The sequence below is a fragment of the Carettochelys insculpta genome, chromosome 1 (genome assembly GCF_033958435.1).
Source record: "Carettochelys insculpta isolate YL-2023 chromosome 1, ASM3395843v1, whole genome shotgun sequence".
Taxonomy (NCBI): domain Eukaryota; kingdom Metazoa; phylum Chordata; order Testudines; family Carettochelyidae; genus Carettochelys; species Carettochelys insculpta.
The window spans coordinates 220958745-220981352 of record NC_134137.1 but is presented as its reverse complement, the minus strand read 5'-3'; the positions used below and the strand labels follow the sequence as shown (position 1 = coordinate 220981352).

General features: G+C 46.0%; 1 protein-coding gene across 2 annotated transcripts in view; it reads left to right on the top strand.

Annotated features, from left to right (window-relative positions):
* Positions 1-22608, top strand: part of F5 (coagulation factor V) — a 62196-nt gene that overhangs the window by 13554 nt on the left and 26034 nt on the right. For both annotated transcript variants that reach the window (XM_074999967.1, XM_074999959.1), the window contains exons 4-13: positions 5316-5528; positions 6872-7015; positions 7525-7746; positions 8809-8974; positions 11846-12023; positions 12289-12391; positions 13596-13807; positions 15274-15424; positions 16789-17001; positions 20321-22358. In XM_074999967.1, the coding sequence (XP_074856068.1) occupies positions 5316-5528; positions 6872-7015; positions 7525-7746; positions 8809-8974; positions 11846-12023; positions 12289-12391; positions 13596-13807; positions 15274-15424; positions 16789-17001; positions 20321-22358 (3640 nt within the window). The remainder of the gene's footprint in view (positions 1-5315; positions 5529-6871; positions 7016-7524; positions 7747-8808; positions 8975-11845; positions 12024-12288; positions 12392-13595; positions 13808-15273; positions 15425-16788; positions 17002-20320; positions 22359-22608) is intronic.

Below are 22608 nucleotides of genomic sequence, written 5' to 3'. Positions count from 1 at the left end.
GTGTTGCTGTTTTGCCACAGATGAGAACCTGGAGATCAAAAGTCCCTGAGAAATTAAAATACCCATCTGTCAGGAAAGGAAAGCAGGAAGTTGTCAGCTGCTACAGGCTGACACAGACTTATTGTGCTCTGGTCTACACCTAGAACTTAGCTTGAGCTAGTGACCTTTCTGGAGGTGGGGGAGCATGTAAAAAAAATTTCACACTCTGTGCAACTGTCAATCTGATCTCTTCTATAGCTGCAGTGAGGTCCATGGACAAATTCATCCATCGACCTAGTTACTGCCCCTCGAAGGGGGTGGGCTAACTATATTCATGGAAATCCACTAATGGCAATTGAGAAACATTTATGCTTCACCAGGACAGCTGCAGCACCATGGCTGCAGTGCAGACATACCTAGAAGAGAGTCGGGGCAGCAAGCAGGCTGTAATTTGGTCCCTGAGAAGATGTGTGCCCCAAGGCTAAGTGTAATGTCTTTCTAGGGGAGGAGTAGATCTCTTATACCCAGACTTTAGTAAAGCCTCTCATACAGTCTTGGTGTCTGTCTTATCAATAAGCTGGGCAAGTACAATTTAGATGGGGCTACTTTAAGGTGGGTGCCTAACTGGCAGGATAACCTTTCTCAGAGAACAGCAAAAAGTCTTGTGGCACCTTATAGACTCATGCATCTGATGAAGCAGGTCTGTGCCCATGAAAGCTTATGCTCCAAAATATCTGTTAGTCTATAAGGTGCCACAAGACTTCTTGTTGTTCTCGAAGCTACAGACGAACACGGCTGCCTCTCTGATACTTTCTCAGAGAGTTATCAATGGTTCACAGCCATGCTGGAAGGGCATAAGAAGTAGGATTTCACAGGGATCAGTTTTGGGACCACTTCTGTACAATGTCTTTGGCTGCCTCTACACTACAAGATCATTTCAAATTTATTAATATTTATTTTTGTAATTCTGGAATTTATAAATTTGATTTTGACCATCCTCACCTCCCATGTGCTCCTCACAAAGTTGACTTGTTGCTGCCAAACTCAACTGGCAAACACTGACTGTTGACGTAACGCATTGTGGGAATTTATCCCACAGCTGCCTCATCCCTGTAGCATTCCAGGTATGCTCATGGGTCTTTGACATCAGCTTCCCTCATTGCATTGTCCTCATTCCCCTTCCGTGCTAAGCAAATGACCATTTTTCCCGTAGGAAGGAAGGAAAAGTAGGGCATCCACAGAGATGGCAAAAAAGTTTATGGAAATAACTTTCTTCTGTAAATGAAGTCTCAACTGGCCATCCACTGAGCGTCCCCCCAACCCCCGTAATTGAATCCGATCCCTGAAAATAATACAGGGAACCGTACTGTATTGTCAAAGAAGAAAAGATAGAAAAGTGTAAGAGAAAAAATTTCATTTCCCTCTTCACTACACACGTTTCCAACACAGGTGATGTCAGTAAAATATCATGCACTGAACTTATAATGTGAACAGGAATTTCAACCCCATGTTTCTGAGGGCTGGGTCAAAGCATGAAGACGGGTAGGAGATGTTAGCAAAAAGATTTTATACCAGAAATATCAAACCAGCAGCTGTCTGCAATGGACAGCAAAATCCCAAAAAATATTTTTGGCGGGGAGTTGTGGGGCGCAGCGCTCTGCGGGTGCAGAGCCGCTTGGAATGTTGAAGTAGCTGAAGTAGTGTGCCCCCCCCGCCCCCAAGTATCTTAGGTGCTGGGGAAGACTTGCCCCTGGTGGCTGCAAGCCCCCAAATATCTTATCCACCAGGGCAGACTTCCCTCCGGTGGCAGCAAGACCCAGAGTATGTTAGCTGTCGGGGGAAAGTTCTCCCCAGCAGCTGCAAGCACCACTGGTCCCTTGCTAGAGGTGTGGGGAGCAGTTCACTGGGGGGGCAGTTGAAGTAGTCCCCCCAACTATCCTAGCTGCCAGGGGAGAATTTCCTTCAGTGGCAGCAAGCCCCCAAGTATCTCTAGCCTCCGGGGGATATTCCCCCCACTGCAGCTGCACCCCCTGAATCTTAGTCACTGGGGGGGGATTTCCCCCACGGGGCTGCAAGCCCCTGAAATTCTCTCCCACCCTTGGAGTCCTAAGTGCGCATAAGCCAGGACATGGTGCTGCCTGGCGGCATGGTCAGCACCGAATGGCAGGCACATCCTTTTATTGGGTTAGGAGCTACCCACGTGATGTGGCTGAGCATGGGAAAGACCATGACTTCTTGGCACCTGTGGAGAGGGAGAAGGAGCTTCACACACAGATGTAAACCACTGAGAAGAAGTTACTTGGCCACTTATGCAAACATGGTCCCCCCCCTACACACACAACAGCTTTGCTGCCACATGGTGTGGTGGGGCAGCGTCTGGCGCCAGCCAGCGTAGAAAAGAATAACAAGTGCAGAGATAGAACCATGAACTCCCTGCAGGGGATATTTGCAATGGGTAGATGCACTCACAGTGCCAATAGCAAAGACAGACAGACATTTCTCAGACTCTCATACAAATGTGAGCCCACAGCACAGGCTTGCTGCTCCCACTTTGAAATTCAGGTCTTCCTGTTACCTAATCCCAGAGCAGGTGGGGAGCAGCGACCAGAGCAGAGCACTGAGGGAGTGCTGTGGGTTACACATGGAACACTTCCGGAGGCTAATAAATTCAATTTTAAAACGTGGCACTTCCACACTGGCCTTTAATCGAACTTCTGAATTCGAGTTTGACGTTATATGCATCAGATAACAACAATGATGTAATCTCAATACTAGCACTCCCTAAATCGAGCTAGTGGTATTTAAAGTGAAGACTGTCATAAGGTAGTATTGAGGTAACAGCCTTAAATTCGAATTTATCTCATTGTGTAGATGCAGCCTCTGTAAATAAGTTAGATAATGGCATAGAGAATACACTTGTAAAGTTTGAAGATAATACCAAGCTGGGAGGGGTTACAAGTGTTCTGGAAGATAGGGTTCTGATAGAAAAGGAGCTGGACAAACTGGAGAAATGGTCTGTGGTAAATAGGATGAAGTTTAATAAGACAAATACAAAGTACCCCACTTAGGAAAGAACAGTCAGTTTCACACAAACCAAATGGGAAGTGACTGTCCAGAAAGGAGTACTGCAGAAAGGGATCATCGTAGACTACAAGCTAAATGAGGCAGCAGTGTGACACTGTTGCAAAAAAAGCAAACGTTCTGGGATGCACTAACAGGCGTGTTGTAAGCAAGACACAATAAGTACTTCCATTCTACTCTGTGCTGATATGTCATGTCCAGTAGTTCTGAGTACCACATTTCAGGAAAGTTGTGGTCAAATTGGAGAAGGTCCAAAGAAGAGCAACACAAATGATTAAAGGACTAGAGAGCATAACCTCTGAGAGATGACAGAAAGAATGAGGCTTGTTTAGTTTGGAAAAGAGAAGATGGAGAGGGCTTACCCAGGGACTATGACAAAGGGTGCTTAGCATATCCCAGTAGGAGCTCAACTTCAGTTAATAGCTTGTGTCCATTCCACATTTTGTGCATGTGCATTCTCGTTTTCTGGAATGTTTTCCCTGAGAAGTATCCATAGGAGAACAGCTCTGGAGTGGTGCCCAGATAGGTGTGGTATAAGGGGCGCTGTTAGCTCCTCCCACGCTCAGTTCCTTCTTTTCACCAGAGACCATGCATGGAATGCTCACTGTTCTGACTAGTGTTGCTAGGGCTTTGTTCATAGAATGTTTAGTTCTTGTGAAGTTAGTTAGTTACCCCTTAGCAGTAGTTAGTTTTTTGTCAGTCCTGGCTGGGACACAGCTGGCAGATGGGGCATGCCCCACTTTCAAGGGTTTAAGCCCTTTGATCACTGCAAATGCCCGTCAACGATCTGCATTGCGGTAGCCTCTGGTGTCTTGGTGAGTGGTTCATAAGCGATGTCTCATATCTGTAAATCCTTTAAACCCAGGACTAAAAAGGAGCATGAGATGAGGCTCAAAGCACTTACATGGTCTGCCTTCCCAGGCTTCTTATGCAACCCCTCCCATGATGCTGCTGTTGACCTAGTCTCCAGCCAGGACAAGACACAACCATTTCCTTGGAGATACTTGCCTCATTGCTGTGGTGGAACGATCCAGAGAGAGTCCTGGAAGGAGTCACGTTTGACAAACCCACTGCTTCCCTTAAGCTAGAGTCTGACACCTCGGACCTTGGCTGGGCATGCAGGATAACCAGACCTAGTGGATCACCTCAGCGTGGACTTCTCGATCATGAGTGACTGATGCACTTGGAGGTGGCCCGCCTGATCTTTCAGAGATGGGGAAACTCCCCAGCTAAACCTGTTCACCACCAGACAAACAAAGTGCCATCAATTTTGCTCCCAGCTGGGCCTGGGCAAGAGTTCCCTCTCTTGTGCTTTCCTCCTGCTGTGGACTGAGGGTTGATCCCGCTCATCAGCTGGATCCTCTGTCCACACGTTCACGTCTTGTTATGCTGTCACTCAGCATGCCAGAGATGATGCTGGGTTTGGCAGAGCTGTGTTTCAGTCCGTGCTCCCGTGAACTCCTACCCGCCTCCATGGGTACTGCTTGGGGGGGTCACCTAATGTGAAATAAACAATAAGCAATCACTTGAAGAAAAGACAGTGACCTGTTTCCATAATTGGTGTTCTTTGTGATGTGGTGTGCATCTCCATTCCATGACCTGCCCTCCTTCCCCACTCTTGAAATTTTCTTCAAGAAGGAATGGAAGATGGGGGGAACTGGCAGTGTCCCTTAGACTGCACCATGTGGGTAGCCCTGCAGGGGGCACCAGAGCCGCTGCCCTGCAGATACTGTTAAGGGAAAAGCTTCCTGGACCAGTGCATGAGCTGAGCACACACCTAATGCGGAATGGGCATGAGCAACACATCTCAAAGAACACCAATTACGGAAACACGTCACTGTCTTTTCTGGCAAGATCTGTCCTTGAGTGGGCAGTTTTTAGAGACACGATACTAAAATATCCTGCTGGTTTGCCTAGAATGCTACAGAGCATCACATTTGAATAAAGCTAGCAGCTTGTAACAGTGCCACTCCATCCTGCTAAATGGTTTGCCAACATCCATTAATGAAATTAAGAATGGAATCTCATTTTTTAACTGGCACCCAGTCAGCTAGACTGCATAGAGCTGTGAGTGCAAAAAGGGATAGAAAATATAGTGGTGAGGGAGGAAATGCTCATAAAATTCCCCAAAAATATATGTATAAAATAGTGGTTTGTGACCTTTGAGTCCAGCCACTGGCTGTTTGTGCACTAAATGCATATATCCATTAAATCCTCCCTCTGTGCCATCTCTCTCTCAACTTCTATCTATGCAGGGTACCTCTATGCTGACAGAACATCCTCCTTTGAAAAACTCGATGATGCTGTAACTCCAGGCCTGGTGTATGAATACACGTGGGAGATCACTGCAGAAGTTGGGCCTAAAGACGCTGACCCTCCCTGTCTCACTTATGTCTATTATTCGCATGAGCACATGGTGATGGATTTTAACTCTGGTCTGATTGGACCATTGCTTATATGTAAAAGAGGTAAATAAAATGCTTTGGGTAGACTAAAGCTATAAAATATCAACTGCTCTACTATTTCAGTGGTTTACCCCATTCTGATACATGGTGGGTTTCTGTTACGGTAACAATAAAAACAAATAACTTAGAAATCAAGCTTAAAGGTTATATCATAGTGAGAGAGAGCGTTTCACTTCCCTCGCCCCTTCCCTTCCTGTGTTTCTGTGTGGGCAGTTTAGAGGAAACTGATTTTTGTTTCCTCTGTATTTCAGGGTTTAAGGTCAGAGTGTTCTGGACTAGATGTAACACACTTTAGTTTCTTGAATAATCCCAATCGGTGTCTTTTTTTGTTTTTTGTTTGTTTTTTGTTTTTAAAGGAGCTGGTAGTCAGCTGGCTCCCCAACCTCAACCCCCAGCCAATACTCTGGTATCTGTATGGACAAGTACCACCCCAAAAAAAACACTGATTCTAATGTTTGGCGGGACTAATAACCCTATTTTTATGTTAAAGGTACCTGATATTTCCCATCATTACACACTGTCTTGAGTTATTTATAACTTGGCTGAAAATCACTATTGCAGGTATCTGCCTCATTGAATTCATTTGAAAAGTTATAGCTAAAACCTTTCAACTGTTTCCTAGGAGCGAGACTAGGTGGAAAGCGCTTTATTTTGCCCATATTAAAAATAGTCCTAATTTTTTCTGAGAAGCTCTAGCATCTTCATTCTTTTGGAGCAGGAAAATGAAATTTGGTAAAAGTGGGATCTTTGTGTCAGGGATTTGCTTGTTGCTGTCCCTGTGGAAAATGTGCTCAAATTTAGCTATTTGATAAAAACTTTGAAAAAAAAGGCAGTCTGCACGTGCTCACTGTTATCATGGAAGTTAGTAGCTAAAACCTCCAAAGATTGTTATTACTGTGCACGTTCCATCCCATCAGTGATATCAACTGCTATTATATAGGACCCAAAACAGACAGGAGATACTTGCCACAAATCTCTGATTGATTGTATGAATCTCAGCCACCCTGGTGGTGACCTGGTAGTCCCAGGAAAGAAGCCAAGGACTGATTAGGACATTAAGACTGATTCATCTCTCAGAGATGGTCCCTGTGGCATATTGCCAAAGTAGTTTTGGAGGAAGCATGCACTAATGCATCCCAGGACCTATTCCACGGATGCTGGAGGCCTTCAGTCTCCACGGCTGCCAATCCAACACCTGCCCCCAGAACTAATGTCACCTCCCATGTATTTGGAGAAGATGCAGATGGCAGAAACACAAAGCTCATGGAGTCCATCTGGATGCCTTTTACTTACGTGAACTGTTTTTATTTTTGCCTTCATCTGATACCTCTTGTTTCTTTCCACAGGAAGCCTGAACGAAGATGGGACGCAGAAACTGTATGACCGAGAATATGTCTTGATGTTTGCCGTGTTTGATGAAAGCAAAAGCTGGCAAAAATCAGCTTCTCTCCTATATACAATTAATGGTTATGCTAATGGGACATTGCCAGGTATTGTACATACATGTGGTATCCAGCCAGCGCTCACAAGCTGTGTGTGAGCTGTACAAGGCAAACAGGAGGAGTAGAGTGGCACAGCCCTATATAGAACCTTACAATGAGATCGGGTTCCAACCACCCGACCTTTCCTTTCCAGTCTGACCTTGCTGCTGAGCGCATGTGGCTTTCAAGGGCATGGCTGTTTGTGCAGAGAGAAATAAATCTCTTTCTACCACCTGCTTGATCAGAAGTGAGATTTTTCAAAAGCACCTAAGTGAATGAGACTCTTAATGCCAATTGTCTTTCAATGGAAATTAGACTCCTAATGCACTAAGTACTCTCTAAAATCCCACCCAGGGCCTGTAGAGCATCCATCCTAGACATGGCCATCAAGGTATATGAGAGACTACATTACAATATGATGAGTAGTATTCACTTTTGACCTACCAGTAGGACTTAATAAACCATTCTCTATTTCTGGGGTGATTCACCTATGTTCTGACCCTGTTATCCTGTTTCAGACCTAGGAGCCTGCACCTACGATAACATTAGCTGGCATTTGATAGGAATGAGCTCCAAACCAGAGATTTTCTCCATCCATTTCAATGGGCAAGTCCTGGAACAAAATCATCACAAGGTCTCAACTGTCCATCTTGTGGGAGGTGCCTCGACTACAGCAAACATGACTGTGAGCCAGAAAGGAAGATGGCTGATATCGTCTCTTGTCCAGAAACATCTGCAAGGCGAGAGAACATCTCTTTTAGTATGCAACTGTGCAGTTAGTGTGTCATTCTGGCCTCGTTCTCATTATCTACTGAAGTGCTGATAACTTTCAGTGTGGTGGCTAACACACTTTGGGATCATCCTAGAAAAATCAGTAGAGAATGGGGAGTTTTGTTTGAATTAGGTTTGCAGGATGGGGCTTGTTAGGACAACTCCTGCAAAGGAATTTCTGAATAACAATGAATATGACTCTTAGCTTGTCAATATATCTGAGGCCTCCAGGTTTTTCTGTTTCAGACAAAACAGAACCTATGCAGTTAAGTGAGGAAAGCATTTCTTCTGCTCATCTTTTAACAGTGGATGTTAGTCTTCCCTGACACTGAATAGATGTAGTAACAGAGAGGGAGCCGTGCTAGTCTATATACTATCAAAACAAAAAGCAGTCAAGTAGCACTTTAAAGACTAACAAAATAATTTATTGAGTGAGCTTTCGTGGGACAGGCCCACTTCTTCAGACCATAGCCATACCAGAACACTCAATATTTAAGGCACAGAGAACCAAAAACAGTAATCAAAGTTGACAAATCAGAAAAATCAACACAAAACACATCGACACATTAACACGTGGTTTGAACCGGGATGCAAATTTTCTGGGACATTATAGGGGCTCTTTGGCATACTTGGCTTAATCTAATTATTGACCCCCGCCCCCCCGGCTCTCTGATTTGCTCACCTTGATATTTTTTTTCTGATTCGTCTTTAAAGTGCTACTTGACTGCTTTTTTGTGTTGACTGAATAGATGTGTTTCAATGGATCAGTGGATTCCCTCTTGTGAAGGGTTGAAGGCTCATTTAATAGAAAAGGGGAAGTTCTTGCGGCCAGTTTAGGCTGGCATTTTCAAAGAAGGCTATGGAAGTTGCTGATCTCTCATTGACACCCACATGCCCCTTCTGAAAATACTGCACTTAATGTCTGCACACTCTTTTTAACCTGTATAGACTCCAGCCAATGAGTTAATGTTTGTATGCAGCCTCAGCTGATGGTCTGTAGTAACCGTTGTACTTCGTCTCTTTCCAACCAGCTGGAATGCATGGTTACCTCAATATCAAAGAATGTGGTGGGAAAGATTTGTCCGAGAAGAAATTATCCTTTAAGGAACTGCGTATGATTCAGAACTGGGAGTATTTCATTGCTGCAGAAGAAACCACCTGGGATTATGCTCCAAATATTCCAGAGACCATTGACAGGTAGAATGTTGAACTGTACCATATTGATAGAAAATGAACTTGAGGATGTGCAATATTGTGTACAGTCCTAGCCCTTAGGAACTTCTGAACTGCAGCATGAAGTCCATTGAAAAGCACTGCATTTTTCAAAGGTACTCAGTCTTGCAGGACAGGAGGAATATTAAAGGGGTATGAGTGGCATGGTATTTATGGAGTGCACCACATAGAGGAAAATGGCTTCTGAAGGGTTCTACCAGGCTGTAGAAGTACGTGTGTCAGACTCTGGGTTCTAGATGGTCTAGCCTGGTGTTTGGTGCAGTGGTCAAAGCTGGACATAGACTTGGGACTAGGCTGAGAGCAGTGCAGAAAAAGGAGTCCAAGGGCCATCTATGGGACTGAGCCAAGGTCAGAGTCCATAGGCAAACCCAGGCAGGGTAGCAGATTCCAGAAGCAGGCCAAATGTTGGAGTCAGTCCAAGGACACAGGGTTTGGGTGGTGAGTACAGGTTTGGGTCAGGAACATATCTGGAGTCCTAATATAGGGCATAGCAAGGCTGGACCATAGCCGGAGCAGGTTGGGCCAGAAAAGGGACAGGATGAAGGCAGGCTGGAAGCCAAGGGGCTGTGTGACACCAGGAGGCAGCTGGAGGTTGCCTAGGTGAGCGGTGTTGATACACAATGGCCATGTCCATACTACAAAATTATGTTGATCTAAGTTACATCAGCATACAGCTGCTGCAGTGATTACGCTGCTTTTGCACATCCATGCAATGTTCCTGGTGTCAGCGATGCACGTCCTCACTAGCAGCACTTGTATGTGTTCTGAGAGGGGCTATTCCAGTGCACAACTCCCCATCCTCTAGCGCTGGGTGCTTGGGAAGGATTTGCAATGCCTCGTGGACCAAAATGAGTCACTCATAGGAACATGATTTGTGTGTCCCATGAATGCAATGTTCCCCATCCTGTAATTTCCTCAGCATCCCATAATTTTTCATGGCTTTTTAAATCCCCACAACCTGTGCATCTCTCCTGGCTGTCCACTATTGGTTTCAGAAGCCTGGATCCTGTGCAGCTCTGTTCTATTGTGGTGACTGTTGTGACTACTGCATGCCTGCTTCTGCAGTACAGGCTGAACCCCCCTAGTCTGTCACACACTCATCCAGCAGCATCTGTAATCCAGTGTGGTTTTAGTTAACTGGACGACCATTTATCATGGGAGTGGCCAAGTTTCCCATTGTCCCATAAAGTTTGTTTTCCAGCCACCAACCCTGGCTCTCAGTGTTCTGTGCTGTTAGCCGTAATTTACCCCTCAATGTCTTCTAATAGCCCACTAAGCAGTGGAAGTGTTGGTAACGTGCTAGACAATATTGACCTCCCATGGTCCAGCAAATTCTCTCATTGGGCACAGGTCAGGCCCTGAGGGTGCTGGACTAAACAGGTTCAACCTGTATTTGCAGAGCCCTGGTGGACATGGCAATTTCTTGGACGATAGTTCACTCTAGGATAGAACCTGTTCAGAGTTAATGGTGATGTTTGTAGAGGAGCTGTAGCTGGTGGGCTGGAAAAACAAGCGCTGACTCTTGGATCACATCCAGTTTGGGATGACGAGCAGGAGCTGCAGAGCTCCTGGATGTGCAAAACCATGTTCTTGCATGTGTGCATCAAACTCATCCCGTCCCTCCTGCGTAGCCACACGGAGGGGCAGTTACACTGTTGAAACTTCCCATGCCCCATTGCTACCAATCAGTCAGGAACTGGAACTGAGAAATTAATCCGCAAATAGACTTATTCCACACCCAGGCAAATGGAAGCATATTTGTAAATGAATAAAACCTACTAAATTAAAGGGATACCCTCACAGATGGCATGGCCAGGGATAGAATGGAGAGGAGAAAGGTGCAGGAAAGAGAGACAAATGTGCAGCAGATGCTAGCACTTCTCAAGTAGTGCGTAGAGAACTTCTGGGACCTCCCTACAGAGGTAGGATGGTGTCTGGGGCTGCTCCATTACCTGTATACCCCTCCAGGCCAGCGGAGAACACGGACACAATCACAGCTCCATATACAATGGACCTGTGAGAAATATGATTGGTCTGTGTGTTTCTGAAATGAACATGTTTTGTTCTTCCCCTTCAATTGTTCTTTTCCCTTAAAACGAGAGGTGTAATACTTCCTTTTCCCCCATCCTTTGTCTTGCAAATTGAGATTGGAACCTCCCTGGGGCAGTGGGTACCTCACATTGAGTTTGTCTACACTACCTCCCTACATCAAAGGAAGGATGGTAAGTAGAGTGTCAGGAGATTATTAATGAAGTGCTGTGGTGCATATGCACCTGCTTCATTAAGCTAATTCCCTCCCACTGCAACTCTGAAGCGTTAAACTTTGAAGTGCTGGCTAGTGTGTAGCCATGGCTTACCTGCCGGTACTTGGAAGTGCCTGGGCAACTTCGAAGTCCCTTAAATGAATGCCTGGGCACTTCAAAGTACCAACGGGTGAGCCGCAGCTACACGCGAGCCAGCACTTCAAAGTTTAATGCTTCGGAGTTGCCGCAGGGGGGAATTAGCTTAATGAAGTGCTGCATATGCACCTCAGCACTTCATCAATAAACTCCCAACACCCTACTTACCATCCTCCCTTTGAAGTGGGGAGGTAGTGTAGACACAGCCATTGTATTTGTACAATGTCTAACACAATGAGAACCCTGACCTTGGTTGGGCTTCTAGCTGATACTGCAGCACAAATCATCATCTGTTTTAAGGAGCTATGTGTAATCCAGATCTGTTTTTCTGAGGCAATGAGGCTTCTGCCATTTCCCACAGGAGAGTGTATTCTACAGTCTAATGGACCTCACCATTAAAAAGATTTTATTGATACTTTTTGCTTCCCTATTTAAGGCAATATAAATCTCAGTATTTGGACAACTTCTCAAATCTTATTGGGAAGAAGTATAAAAAGGCTGTTTTCAGGCAATATGCAGATGCCAACTTCAACAAGCGCCTGGAGAGTCCTCGGCCCAAGGAAACAGGAATTCTGGGCCCTGTTATCAGAGCTCAGGTCAGAGACACAATCAAGGTAAGTGGTGAAGGTCAAATACACTCAAGTATGTGCAGTCTTTGTAACTTAATGTAAGTGAGGCTGCATCAGAAGCTGCTTGTATTGTATTCTTTTACAAATATGTAAAGCTCTAAAGAGTGGCCATATCGGAAGGCTTGGGTACGTGGGGGCAGAGTTAAGTTTGAAATCATGTAAGTTCCAGGCTCACTGGGATTCGTAGCAATGTACCCACACCAGGAATGAATGCTGAACTCCTGCTTTCTGCATCTCCATATCTCTATAGATTGTGTTCAAAAATATGGCCAGTCGACCCTACAGCATTTATCTCCATGGAGTGACGCTTTCAAAGGATGCTGAAGGAGCCACTGACCCCCAGGATTTCACAGGTCAGAAACTGCTCCCATTAGTACAATATCCAAAGTGTTACTTCATGTAGGGTCTCTTGTTGCCTTTAGGAGGCTATGTAATTGAGAAAAGCACAGGCACAGGAGACCTAGGTTCTGTTCCCAGCTCTGCTACTGACCGGCTGTGTGATCACCGCCAGTTGCACTGCTTCTCTGTGCCTCCATTTCCCCATCTGTAAAATGAGGATTAAAGTGTCCACTTTTGTAAAGTGCTTTGATAGCCACCAGTGACAGAAGTCAGTATGCTAGGCAGGGCCGTTTTAAAAATACTGTGTGCTTTTGGTCCTCGACTTTGATGAGCCAAAGTTAATTTACAAGAGCTAAGGATTCACTCCCAATAAGAACGGCCATGCTGGGTCAGACCAATGGTCCACCTAGCTCAGTAGCTAGTACCAGATGCTTCAAAGGGAATGAACAGAATAGGCCAGTTTCCTCTTATCCGTCCCCGTCCTACAGTCCCCACTTTGGGTAGCTGGAGCTATGGGGTTGGGTTGCTGACTATTTTGGATAATAGCCATCAATAGACCTGTCTTCCATGTCCTTATCTAATTCCTTTTTGAACCCAATTATACTTTTGGCCTCTGCAATGTCCCCTGGCCATGAGTTCCACAGATTTACTACGCTGGGTGAAGAAATACTTCCTCATTTTTGTTTTTAAACCCACTGCCTATTAATTTGGTAGCGTGACCAAGTAGTTTTTGTGTTATGTGACGTGATATATAACACTTCCCTATTCACAATCTCCACACCACTCATGATTTCCTGGACTTCAGTTAAGTTCCCTCCTTAGCGCTGAACCTTTTCTAAGCTGAGCAGTCCAAATCTTTTTAATTTCTGCCTCTGTGGAAGATGTTCCATATCTCTGATCATGTTTGTTGCTGTTCTCTGCACCTTTTCCATTGCTAGTGGATCATTTTTGAGACAAGGTGCATGTTTCAATGTGTGGCCGTATCATGGGTTTGTGTAGTGATACTATATTTTCTCTCTTTAATATCTATTCCTTTCCTAATGGCTCCCAATGTTCTATTTGCTTTTTTTTGATGGCTGCTGCACATTAAGTGTTTTCAGAGAACTATCCATCTCCACTCCAAGATTTTTCTTCAGTGGTAACAGCTAATGTAGACCCTGCCATAAAATCTAAGTTGGTAATGGCTTAATTTTTCCTGTCTTCTTGTTTCTCCTTCAGAGAACAGCACCTACAGTAAAGCAGTTCAGCCAGGGGAAACCTACACCTATACATGGAGTGTCGTGGAAACCGATCAGCCCACTGCACAGGATCCCCAGTGTATAACGAGATTGTATCACAGTGCTGTAGATGTAACCAGGGACATAGCCTCTGGGCTGATCGGCCCTCTTCTGATTTGCAAAAGCAAAGCACTAGACAAGAGGGGTGTGCAGGTATGAGTGTGTTCTACAAACTCGGAGACAGGCTCTTGTCCTTAAGCGGTGTTTGAACTGCTTTTTTTGAACTGCAGGGAATTTTGCTTTCACTGGTTGTTCCTCTAGCGGTCTAGAACTGAACTGGGACTGGATAATTAGGCTTCTGTGGAAGTCACTCTAAAAACCTATAGACTGTAATGTGAGGTGTGGGATGCTTTGGGTAAGTTCTTTAACCCATCCTACAAAACTCACTAATGGGGCGTCATTCTCCATTAAATTCTGTAGGAATCTAAGGGCCTAAAATAAGGGGGTTGTTTTCTATTAAATTCCAGAGGGTTTTTCCAGCAGGACTATTTGCAGTGACATTTTTTAGCTGTGGGCTAGCATTTTTGACTCCAGATTTAGAGTGCTTGCTGGCAGTGGGCTAGCAGCCACCCCAGGCCCCAGGATAAGATCGGAGGGGGGACCTGCTCTGAGCCCCCCAGAGGAGCGCAGCCAAGAGCAGAAGGGGTGGGGCCTAGAAGCGATTGGCCCTTACCGCTGGGTGCTATGCTTCCCTCCTACCAAGCTGCATGGAGTAGTGGAGCAGTGTTCTCACTGCCCCCCAGCCCCTGTCCCTGGGCCTGCTTGCTAGGGTTTTTAGTTAGAAAGCTCAGGCTGCAAGAGAGGTCTTTTGATTGTGCTTTGTTTGCCAAGACAGAATAGAATTGCAAAATCCTGGTTCTAGACACCAGCTAAACTTCCCCTCTCTCTCCCTGTGTCCCTTCAGACTCTGGGGAATTACTGATCCCAGCCTCCAGTAAGTTCTGACCCGAGTCTGTTAGGTGTAACCTCAGTCTGGCAACCCCAGACTTTGGGAATCCAGACACATTGCCAGGGGCTTTCTGGGAGAGTTTGTCTTGTACTTCCTCTCTGTTGGGTGAAGGGAAGGACTCAAAGGAGATTCTGTCAAAATAGCCAGTGGCTCAGACACCAGCCAGGAGTGAATGGAAGCAGTGACTGAAGTTCCTGCACAGAGATAGCAATAAGTGAGCCACTAGGGGGAGCCTCATGCATACAAAGCCCCTGCATTAGTAGCTGGTCCCATGTTACACAGTAACAGAGAGAAAGCTGTGCTAGTCTATGTACTATCAGTACAAAAAAGCAGTGAAGTAGCACTTTAAAGACTAACAAAACGATTTATTAGGTGATGAGCTTTCGTGTGACGGAAGTGGGTCTGTCCCATGAAAGCTCACCCAATAAATTATTTTGTTAGTCTTTAAAGTGCTACTTGACTGCTTTTTTGTATTCATGTTGCACGGTATGTGAGATGCAGTGGTCAGCATGGAACCCAGGAGCCCAGAACTGCAGTCCCTTGCTCCAGCCTCTGTTCACTTGAATGAAAACTTAACCTCTGGAGGGATGGGAAGATTAGACCATTAACACACCCCACTATGTCAGTTAGCTACTTCTAAACTCACCATACCAGGTCTTCTGTCTTTCAGAGCAAAGCAGATGTAGAGCAGCAGGCAGTGTTTGCCGTGTTTGATGAAAACAAGAGTTGGTACATCGAGGATAACATCAAGCAATACTGCAGCAGCCCCTCTACTGTTAAAAGGGACGATCCCAAGTTCTACAAGTCTAACGTAATGCACAGTGAGTGGGAAACTAAGGCCACCAAGCTCATGGGAGTGCAAGTACCCAGTTGGCATGGGAGTTTCCTAAGTGGCTGAGAGTGGCCCCGATGGATGGGAAAACATAAATGAGCAGGGTTCTGGTTCTGGCTTTAAGGATTTGCTATTTCACAGAGCACAGTTAGGGCAATGTGGGAACAAGCTGGGCAAATGTAAAGCAAGAGAGGAAAGTGACAGTGATCTCCCACTGAGGTGGCACCTGGAGGCAGAGGTATCCATGGCTGTGGGAGACAGAGGTGTAGACTACCTGGATGAGTGGGGAGGGTCTGGCAAAGGTTTATGTTGAGTCTGGCAGAATGGATACTGGGGGTGAGTGGGTCTAGCGGGGCAGTGCTGCGGAGGCAGGCAGTGTTCCTGGGGTGGTAGCCGTTAACAACCTTGGAGGCTGCACTCATTTGCCCTGGGCTCAGCGGATAGCGGAAGCTGTCGGGAGGGAAGTAGGAGGAATGTTGGAAAGAATCCAGAAGACAGCCAAGCAGCCGTGTGCTTTTGGGTTTGGGCAAGCTGGAGCTATTAGCGTGGCACTAGGCAATATGCAGGGAGTTGAGTCTGCTAACCTGACAGTGGAGGGGACATGGTTACACAGCTGTGCTTGGGGCCTTAGTACAAGATAATACTGAAAAGCTGCTGCCTCGGGGTCACAGCACGTGGAATCAGGAGGGAAGATGTGGTCCAGTAACACACAGTCTAGCAGCACAGCTAGAGATGCTGCTGATGTCATTGCAGCCTGTGGGGTTTTGTCTAGTACTTGACTCTAGCCTGTGAATTGGAGCACATGTCCTGAAAATACATGCCCTCCCACAACAGCTGGTAACTGACTGCAGAAGCACTGGGAGCCCATTTCTCATCCTCCCCAGTGCACATGGCTCAGGTCCTCCACAGGTCTGTGTGATACAGTGGGGAATGTAGAACCCAAAAGTGAAAAGTGTAAACAAGTGAAATTGACTAGTTGTCTGTTTTCACTGCTAGCTGGCTGAGAGAAATGCACAAAACAAGTCATTTTAAAAAATTGTTCAAATAATTTAGAAAAAATGAATTCCACTGTGAATTCAATGTAGGGCGACTGGGATCAGAGGTAAGGGTGCTTTTTGTTTTAATATTCAGGGTTTTTTTTTTTTGTTTTTAGCTCAATGATGCCCCTTCAGATGAAGGTGGCTGGATTACAACCCATCTTTGTTAGCGTGCTAATCTTTCTGTCTGCACACAGAGACATCTCTTCCATTCCCGGTCTCTAACCACTGACAAAATGAATTTGGCTTTTCGTCTTGCATGCTGGTGAGGCTTTAAGTTGCAGTGACACCGTATTTTACGCTTGTTATTTTTTAGCAATAAATGGCTACATGTCTGACAGCAGTGAAATCCTGAGATTTTGCCAAGATGAAATTGTGCAGTGGCACCTCTCCAGTATTGGCACCCAGGATGAGGTTGTATCTGTACGTCTTTCTGGTCACTCTTTTTTGGCTCAAGGGAAGTATGAAGATGTGCTGAATCTTTTCCCCATGAGTGGAGAATCAGTCACTGTAGAAATGGACAACTCTGGTAAGTGGCAGGACTGTTGTGTTTGTTTAAAACATCTGTTAAGAGGTTTTGTATCCTGAATCCATAAGGGCTCATAAAAAGAGAACACCTTTGTATAAAGGGAGCTCTGCGTGTGTAGCACAGTACAGCACAGCTGTTGCATATGTGATCCTTACTGGTGATTCTCCTTTGCTTTTGAGCACACTCCAGAAAAATCCTTTCTGTGGCACTGGGTGTGTGATGGTCACTTGATGCGCAGTATTGAAGCTCTTGGTAAGAATCTATAGAAGTAAAAAGTGTACACTCCCTTAAATCAACAGGTCAAATCCCAAAAGCAGCACAGTGGGACCACGGTCACCCTTTGGCATTCAGAAAGAAGTGTCCTGGTAGTGTCCCCCCTTTCCAGAACAAAAGTTGCTTTTCCCTCTTACTCTTACAGCAGAGGATGTACATGGTATAGGGACCGCTGTCTCTCTCCTAAACAGAATAGAGCATGTAGCTTTCCACTACTGTTACTAACCTTAGGCAGGTTAAAATGAGGGTCTGGCCAAATTATTCAGGTATCCCTGAACAAAATGGCTGCGTCACTGACAAAGACTCACATCCCCCATCTGATCTGACTTGCGTTTTCCTCCTTTGAACAGTACTGTTGATATTGGGCCATTTCCACCTTGCTGAATAGACCTTGTCAGCTCTGGCCCTCCCTTTTAACGGGACCCCACTCTTTAAATACCCCTCTGAAACCCCCGCTCCCCGATGCATCTGATGAAGCGGGTCTTTGCGCACAAAAGCTTATGCTCCAAAATATCTGTTAACCTATAAGGTGCCACAAGACGTCTTGTTGTTCTCGAAGCTACAGACTAACACAGCTGCCTCTCTGATGCATATCATAATGTGGACCACCAGTCATTTAGGTGTGAAAGAATGTCTGTCAGAATTAGCAGACTGGATCAAACCAGTGGCCTATCCAGTTCTAGTATCCTGTCTCTGGGAGAAAGGGGTTCCAGAAGCGTCAAAGCCAGGTGGAAGAAATCACATAGTGTGGACAGTTCTAGAATAGCATGCCTGTGAAGTAAGAGTCTTCCCAATCCCAGACTCTGGTTGGTTGGTTTGTGCCTTACAGTAGAAAGTTTTAAATCCCCTATTTTTTAAATCCTGTTTAAAATATCTCTGAATGTTTTTTCTTCACAGAAGTAAATGACTTTCTCTGAATCCTTCTAATTGCTTGGCTCTGGTGATACCTTCTGGCAGTGAGTTTTGCAGGCCAGTTATGCATTGTGGGTATTTTTTAAAAAGAGGAATGTTTATTTGAAGCCAGCTTCAGACTCCACAGAAATTTCCAAAATTGACCTTTTGTACTTCTCACCATTTTGGTTTTGTCTCAGTACATCACCTCCTTCCCTCCTTACACTGGCCTTTCCCGTTCTTGTAAAAGTCTTCATTATTGTTGCCTTGGGAAATAATTGAAGGGAAGCCATGCAATTCTCTGTCCCTGCAAATACAGAGAGGGGAGAAAATTGTATCTAGTGTCTCTTTCACGTAAAAGCCATTTCTTATCGATGTCTGTGGGTAACCATCCATTCCATTTTCACCAGGATGGTACCACATTTTACGCAGGTGTCCCACCTTTTTTTAAAAACAAAAAAGTTAATTGTCCCATATACTCACTCCCCTTGCTGAGCTGCCCTTTCCCCAAGTCACTGCAGCTGCAGGTAGAATCAATCAGGCGCTGACTGTACAGCATGTGCAGTACGTACTGACTGGCCAGTACAGGCAGCAGCAGGAGAGGGAGCCAGGGGCCCTGCCATAGAGGTAAGCTGGGGTATGTTGGGGGTAGGGTACTGTTCCCCCACCCCTAAGATTTTAAGGGGGACCTGGTGCTCCAGAAGTGCTTTGGCAGCCCCTCCATGGGGCAGCTGCCCCTGCAGCTGGGGAGATCACTGCGGGGAGGTAGCCCAATTCCCACCGCAGGACAGCCTCCTGTGTAGCTGCCCCACCCCTGTGGTGCAGCCACCTCTGCAGCTAGGGAACTCCCACAGCCGGGGAGCTCTCCTGCTGGACAGCAGCACTGTTCCCAGCACCCCAAGGCATGGGGCAGCCACAGAGCTCTCCTGTGGGGCAGTAGCCCCATTACCAGTGCCCTGAGGTGTGGAGCAGCCACCCTCCACAGCTGGGGAGCTTCCCACCCCTTGGTAGGGCAGCAGCCCAATTCCCGTCCCCCGGAGGCATGGGGCAGCCAGGAGCCGCAGCCGCCCCATGCAGCCAGGAACGCACTCCTTTTCCCACTCCTCTACCTCGCAGGGGGCAGTCGCTGCCAGAGCCAGGGAGCATCCCTGCAGCATTCCTGGAGCCCAGCAGCATGGGGCAGCTGGCGAATGCCCCCTCTTCTGCAGGGCAACTGCCCCTGCAAACATGGCCATCACCTGTGGACCACTAGCCTTGTTCTGGGTGCCCACTGGCATGGGGCAGCCAGGGACTTGCACTTGCTTGGCAGCTGCAGCCAGGGAGCTACCCCTGACCCCTGTGTCTTGTATTTGGTATAGGGAAATGTGGTCACCCTACATCTCTGCCATGTTATGTTCCGGGACATGCTGTAGCAAGCATAGAACCGGATTGAATGGTGTTTCAGTGACTAGTACTCTGGTACTAAAATCCTACTCCTATATCAGTATTTTCAGTTCCATAGGGAGGTGAGTTTTCAAACCTGGGGACCATAACAGATAATCCAAAATCTAGTCTATAGATGGTCGTGTTGGAATTTTGGTGCCTTAGGCCTACATGAGAGTAAATGGACCCATCTGGTATGCCAAATGTGGAATTTCACAATCCTATTAAAGACTTTCACTCATCCAGAAGGTTTTAGAGTATTGCAATATACTTGTCTTGGAAATGATTTCAATGCCTGCGAGGATTTTTATCATGATCAGTACTCTCACATCTCACACAACACTAGTTGGAGCCGAGCTCTAACTTACAGTTCAGACTTTGAAAAGTTTCGATCTCTATCTAAACTTTACAGTTGACTTCTTGTTTCTACCTAGGTTTGATTTCTTATCTCCCTTTCTGTCATGGCTTGTATCAAAAACCTCAATCCGAACAACCCTAAACTTTAGGGAAATTGAGATTCAGTTCTGTCTCTCAGCTTCATGGGTCAATGTATTACTATGGTAGTGCCTAAGCACCCCCAACCAAAGACCAGAGCAATATTGTGGCAGGTATGGCACAGACTAATAACACGAGACGGCCCTGACCTAGTGAGTTTACAATCTAGTAAGGGCATGACAGGTCAGGGTCAAGCTCCACAGATAACATATAGCCTACTTTTTTCTTTCAACTGTAGGTACCTGGCTCTTTGCATCCTGGGGCTCCCCTGAGATGAACCATGGAATGAGACTGAGATTTAGGGATGCCAAATGTGTATCATATGCAGAGGATTATGGTGATGCCCCATATCACGTTGTAGATTTCTCCTCCGATAAAATTCATAAAAGTGTGCCAGAAACCTCTTCACAGACTGGAGGGGAAACAGAAGAAATGTTAGGGGAAAACCAGGAACTTCCTGATGAATCTGATTATCAAGATCAACTGGCCTCGCTTTTTGCGCTTCGCTCATTTGGGAGGGAATCAACGGTCCAGGAAGAAATGGAGAATCTTACTGCTCTGGCCATAGATGAGAACTATGGCAGCAGCACCAGAAGTGCTGATGTGGCTCCTGGCTTAGATCTCCCAGTCTTGGAGAAGAGTGATAGCTGGAACACAAGTAAGTTCTTGGAAACTGAAAGCAGGGCTCCTCTCCCAACTGAGACTGGGTCCTTTCGTGCAAATGACACAGCGGCAGCAGAAAAACATGCACTGCCAGTCACCGCAACAGCAGTAAGTCCTGATGTGTCCGATGGAGCTGGAAGCCAAAGTGACCATGAAGCAAATCCTGATGAGATGTCTGGAAATTATGAGCGAACCCTTACAGCAGCATTACAGGAGATCGGGGAAGAAGCCCAAACTAAAGATGCAGCAGAACTGTTATCGGACAGAGGTGACAGCATGAGGTTGCCCTTTCCAGCGCTCTACTCAGGGGAACCGCAAGAGGAAAGTTTAGGAGGAGAGCACAGTTTCGACAGAAAGAGGGAAAGGCGAGATGTGCTGCAGACTACATTTTATGCTGTTCAAAGGATGCAAGCCCTCTTAAGTCACGTACAGCAAAATAAAAATTTTTCCTTTCTTGGCAACACCAGTTCAGACCAAGCACCACCACCTGCTCCTCATGCAAAGAATAGCTCTGGAGTATCTGGCTTAGGGGCTGACTGCCTTCCAAATAAACACACTGAGCACCAGAATATGGAGGAAGAAGAAGGGGAGGAAACCAAGCAAGAAAATGCTGAATTTCCCAAACTTGCTGATAGCCTCTCTTCTGCTGGTGGACACAGGGCAGAGAGCAATGAATTAAATGTGTTCAACCTTTCTGAATTAGAACTACTCAAAGATAAACAAGAACAAGATTTGACTCTAGATTATGCATCAGATAACGTAATTTCTGCTCACGTTCCAGAGGAGGCAAAGGACACGGTGGGAAAGCTATTGCCCAGAGGCATGAAATATCAGTCTAAAATTAAGAAAGAGAAATGGAATGTGGCTTCTGTGAAGGAGAGTTACAGGATGGAGACACATTCGGCTCAGGCTACTGAAAAGTCACAGAATCATTCCAGAAATGCCACAAGGCCTACAGGAGATGGTGTATCCCTGAGGAAGAAGTACCCAGGGAGATTTAAAGGCAACTCACAGTGTACAAAGGGTAAATGTAAAGTGAGCAGCAAGCCTCCAACTCTGAAAGAGGAAGAGAGAAATGGGACAGGCACCTTGAGTAAGTCTGGGGTTCTCATCAAGACCCGAAGGAGGAAAAAGGATAATCAAAAGTCCAGTGCTGTCTCATTGACACCAAGAGGTATGCGACCCCCAGGGGTACCTAGAGAGCAGAACTGCACACTACCGTCCAGTGAGGCCAACCAGACAGTGCCCTTTTTTGAATCCAACAAGACCGCATCGCTCAGCGAGGCCAATCGCACGCTTTTGCAGAGCAGGGCTAACTACACGCTGACCCCAAGACAATTTAAGCCAGTCATCATAGGGCTTCCCACCGGGAATGGGGACTACAAGGAGTATGTTCCGGGAGGCTCTGACAGTGAGGAAATTGCAGATTACTTATATTCATATGCATACGTACAATTTGATGACCCGTATGCAAAGGACCCCAGATTCAACATTAATAATATTCGTAACCCTGATGACATTGCTGTGCACTATCTACGCAGCAGAGGGAACATGAGGCAGTACTACATCGCAGCAGAAGAAGTCTTCTGGGACTATGCAGGATTAAAGAAAAGGTTGGGCTACATTCTTATTCTGTTGCTTCGCACCCTGTTGCTAAATATGAGGCCATTGATTCAGAGAGCTGTCCCTGAGCAAAGATAAAGTTGTTGAAGGATTAGGGGATCTCTTAATCACACAAGCACTGTGTGTGTGTGATTTCAGTCTATAATGCAGTAGGTGAAAAGGAAGGAGGGACCGGTACTTTAGGGCACTAGCCTGAAATTCAGGAGTCCTGGTGGCAATTCCCTCCTCTGCCATGGCCTT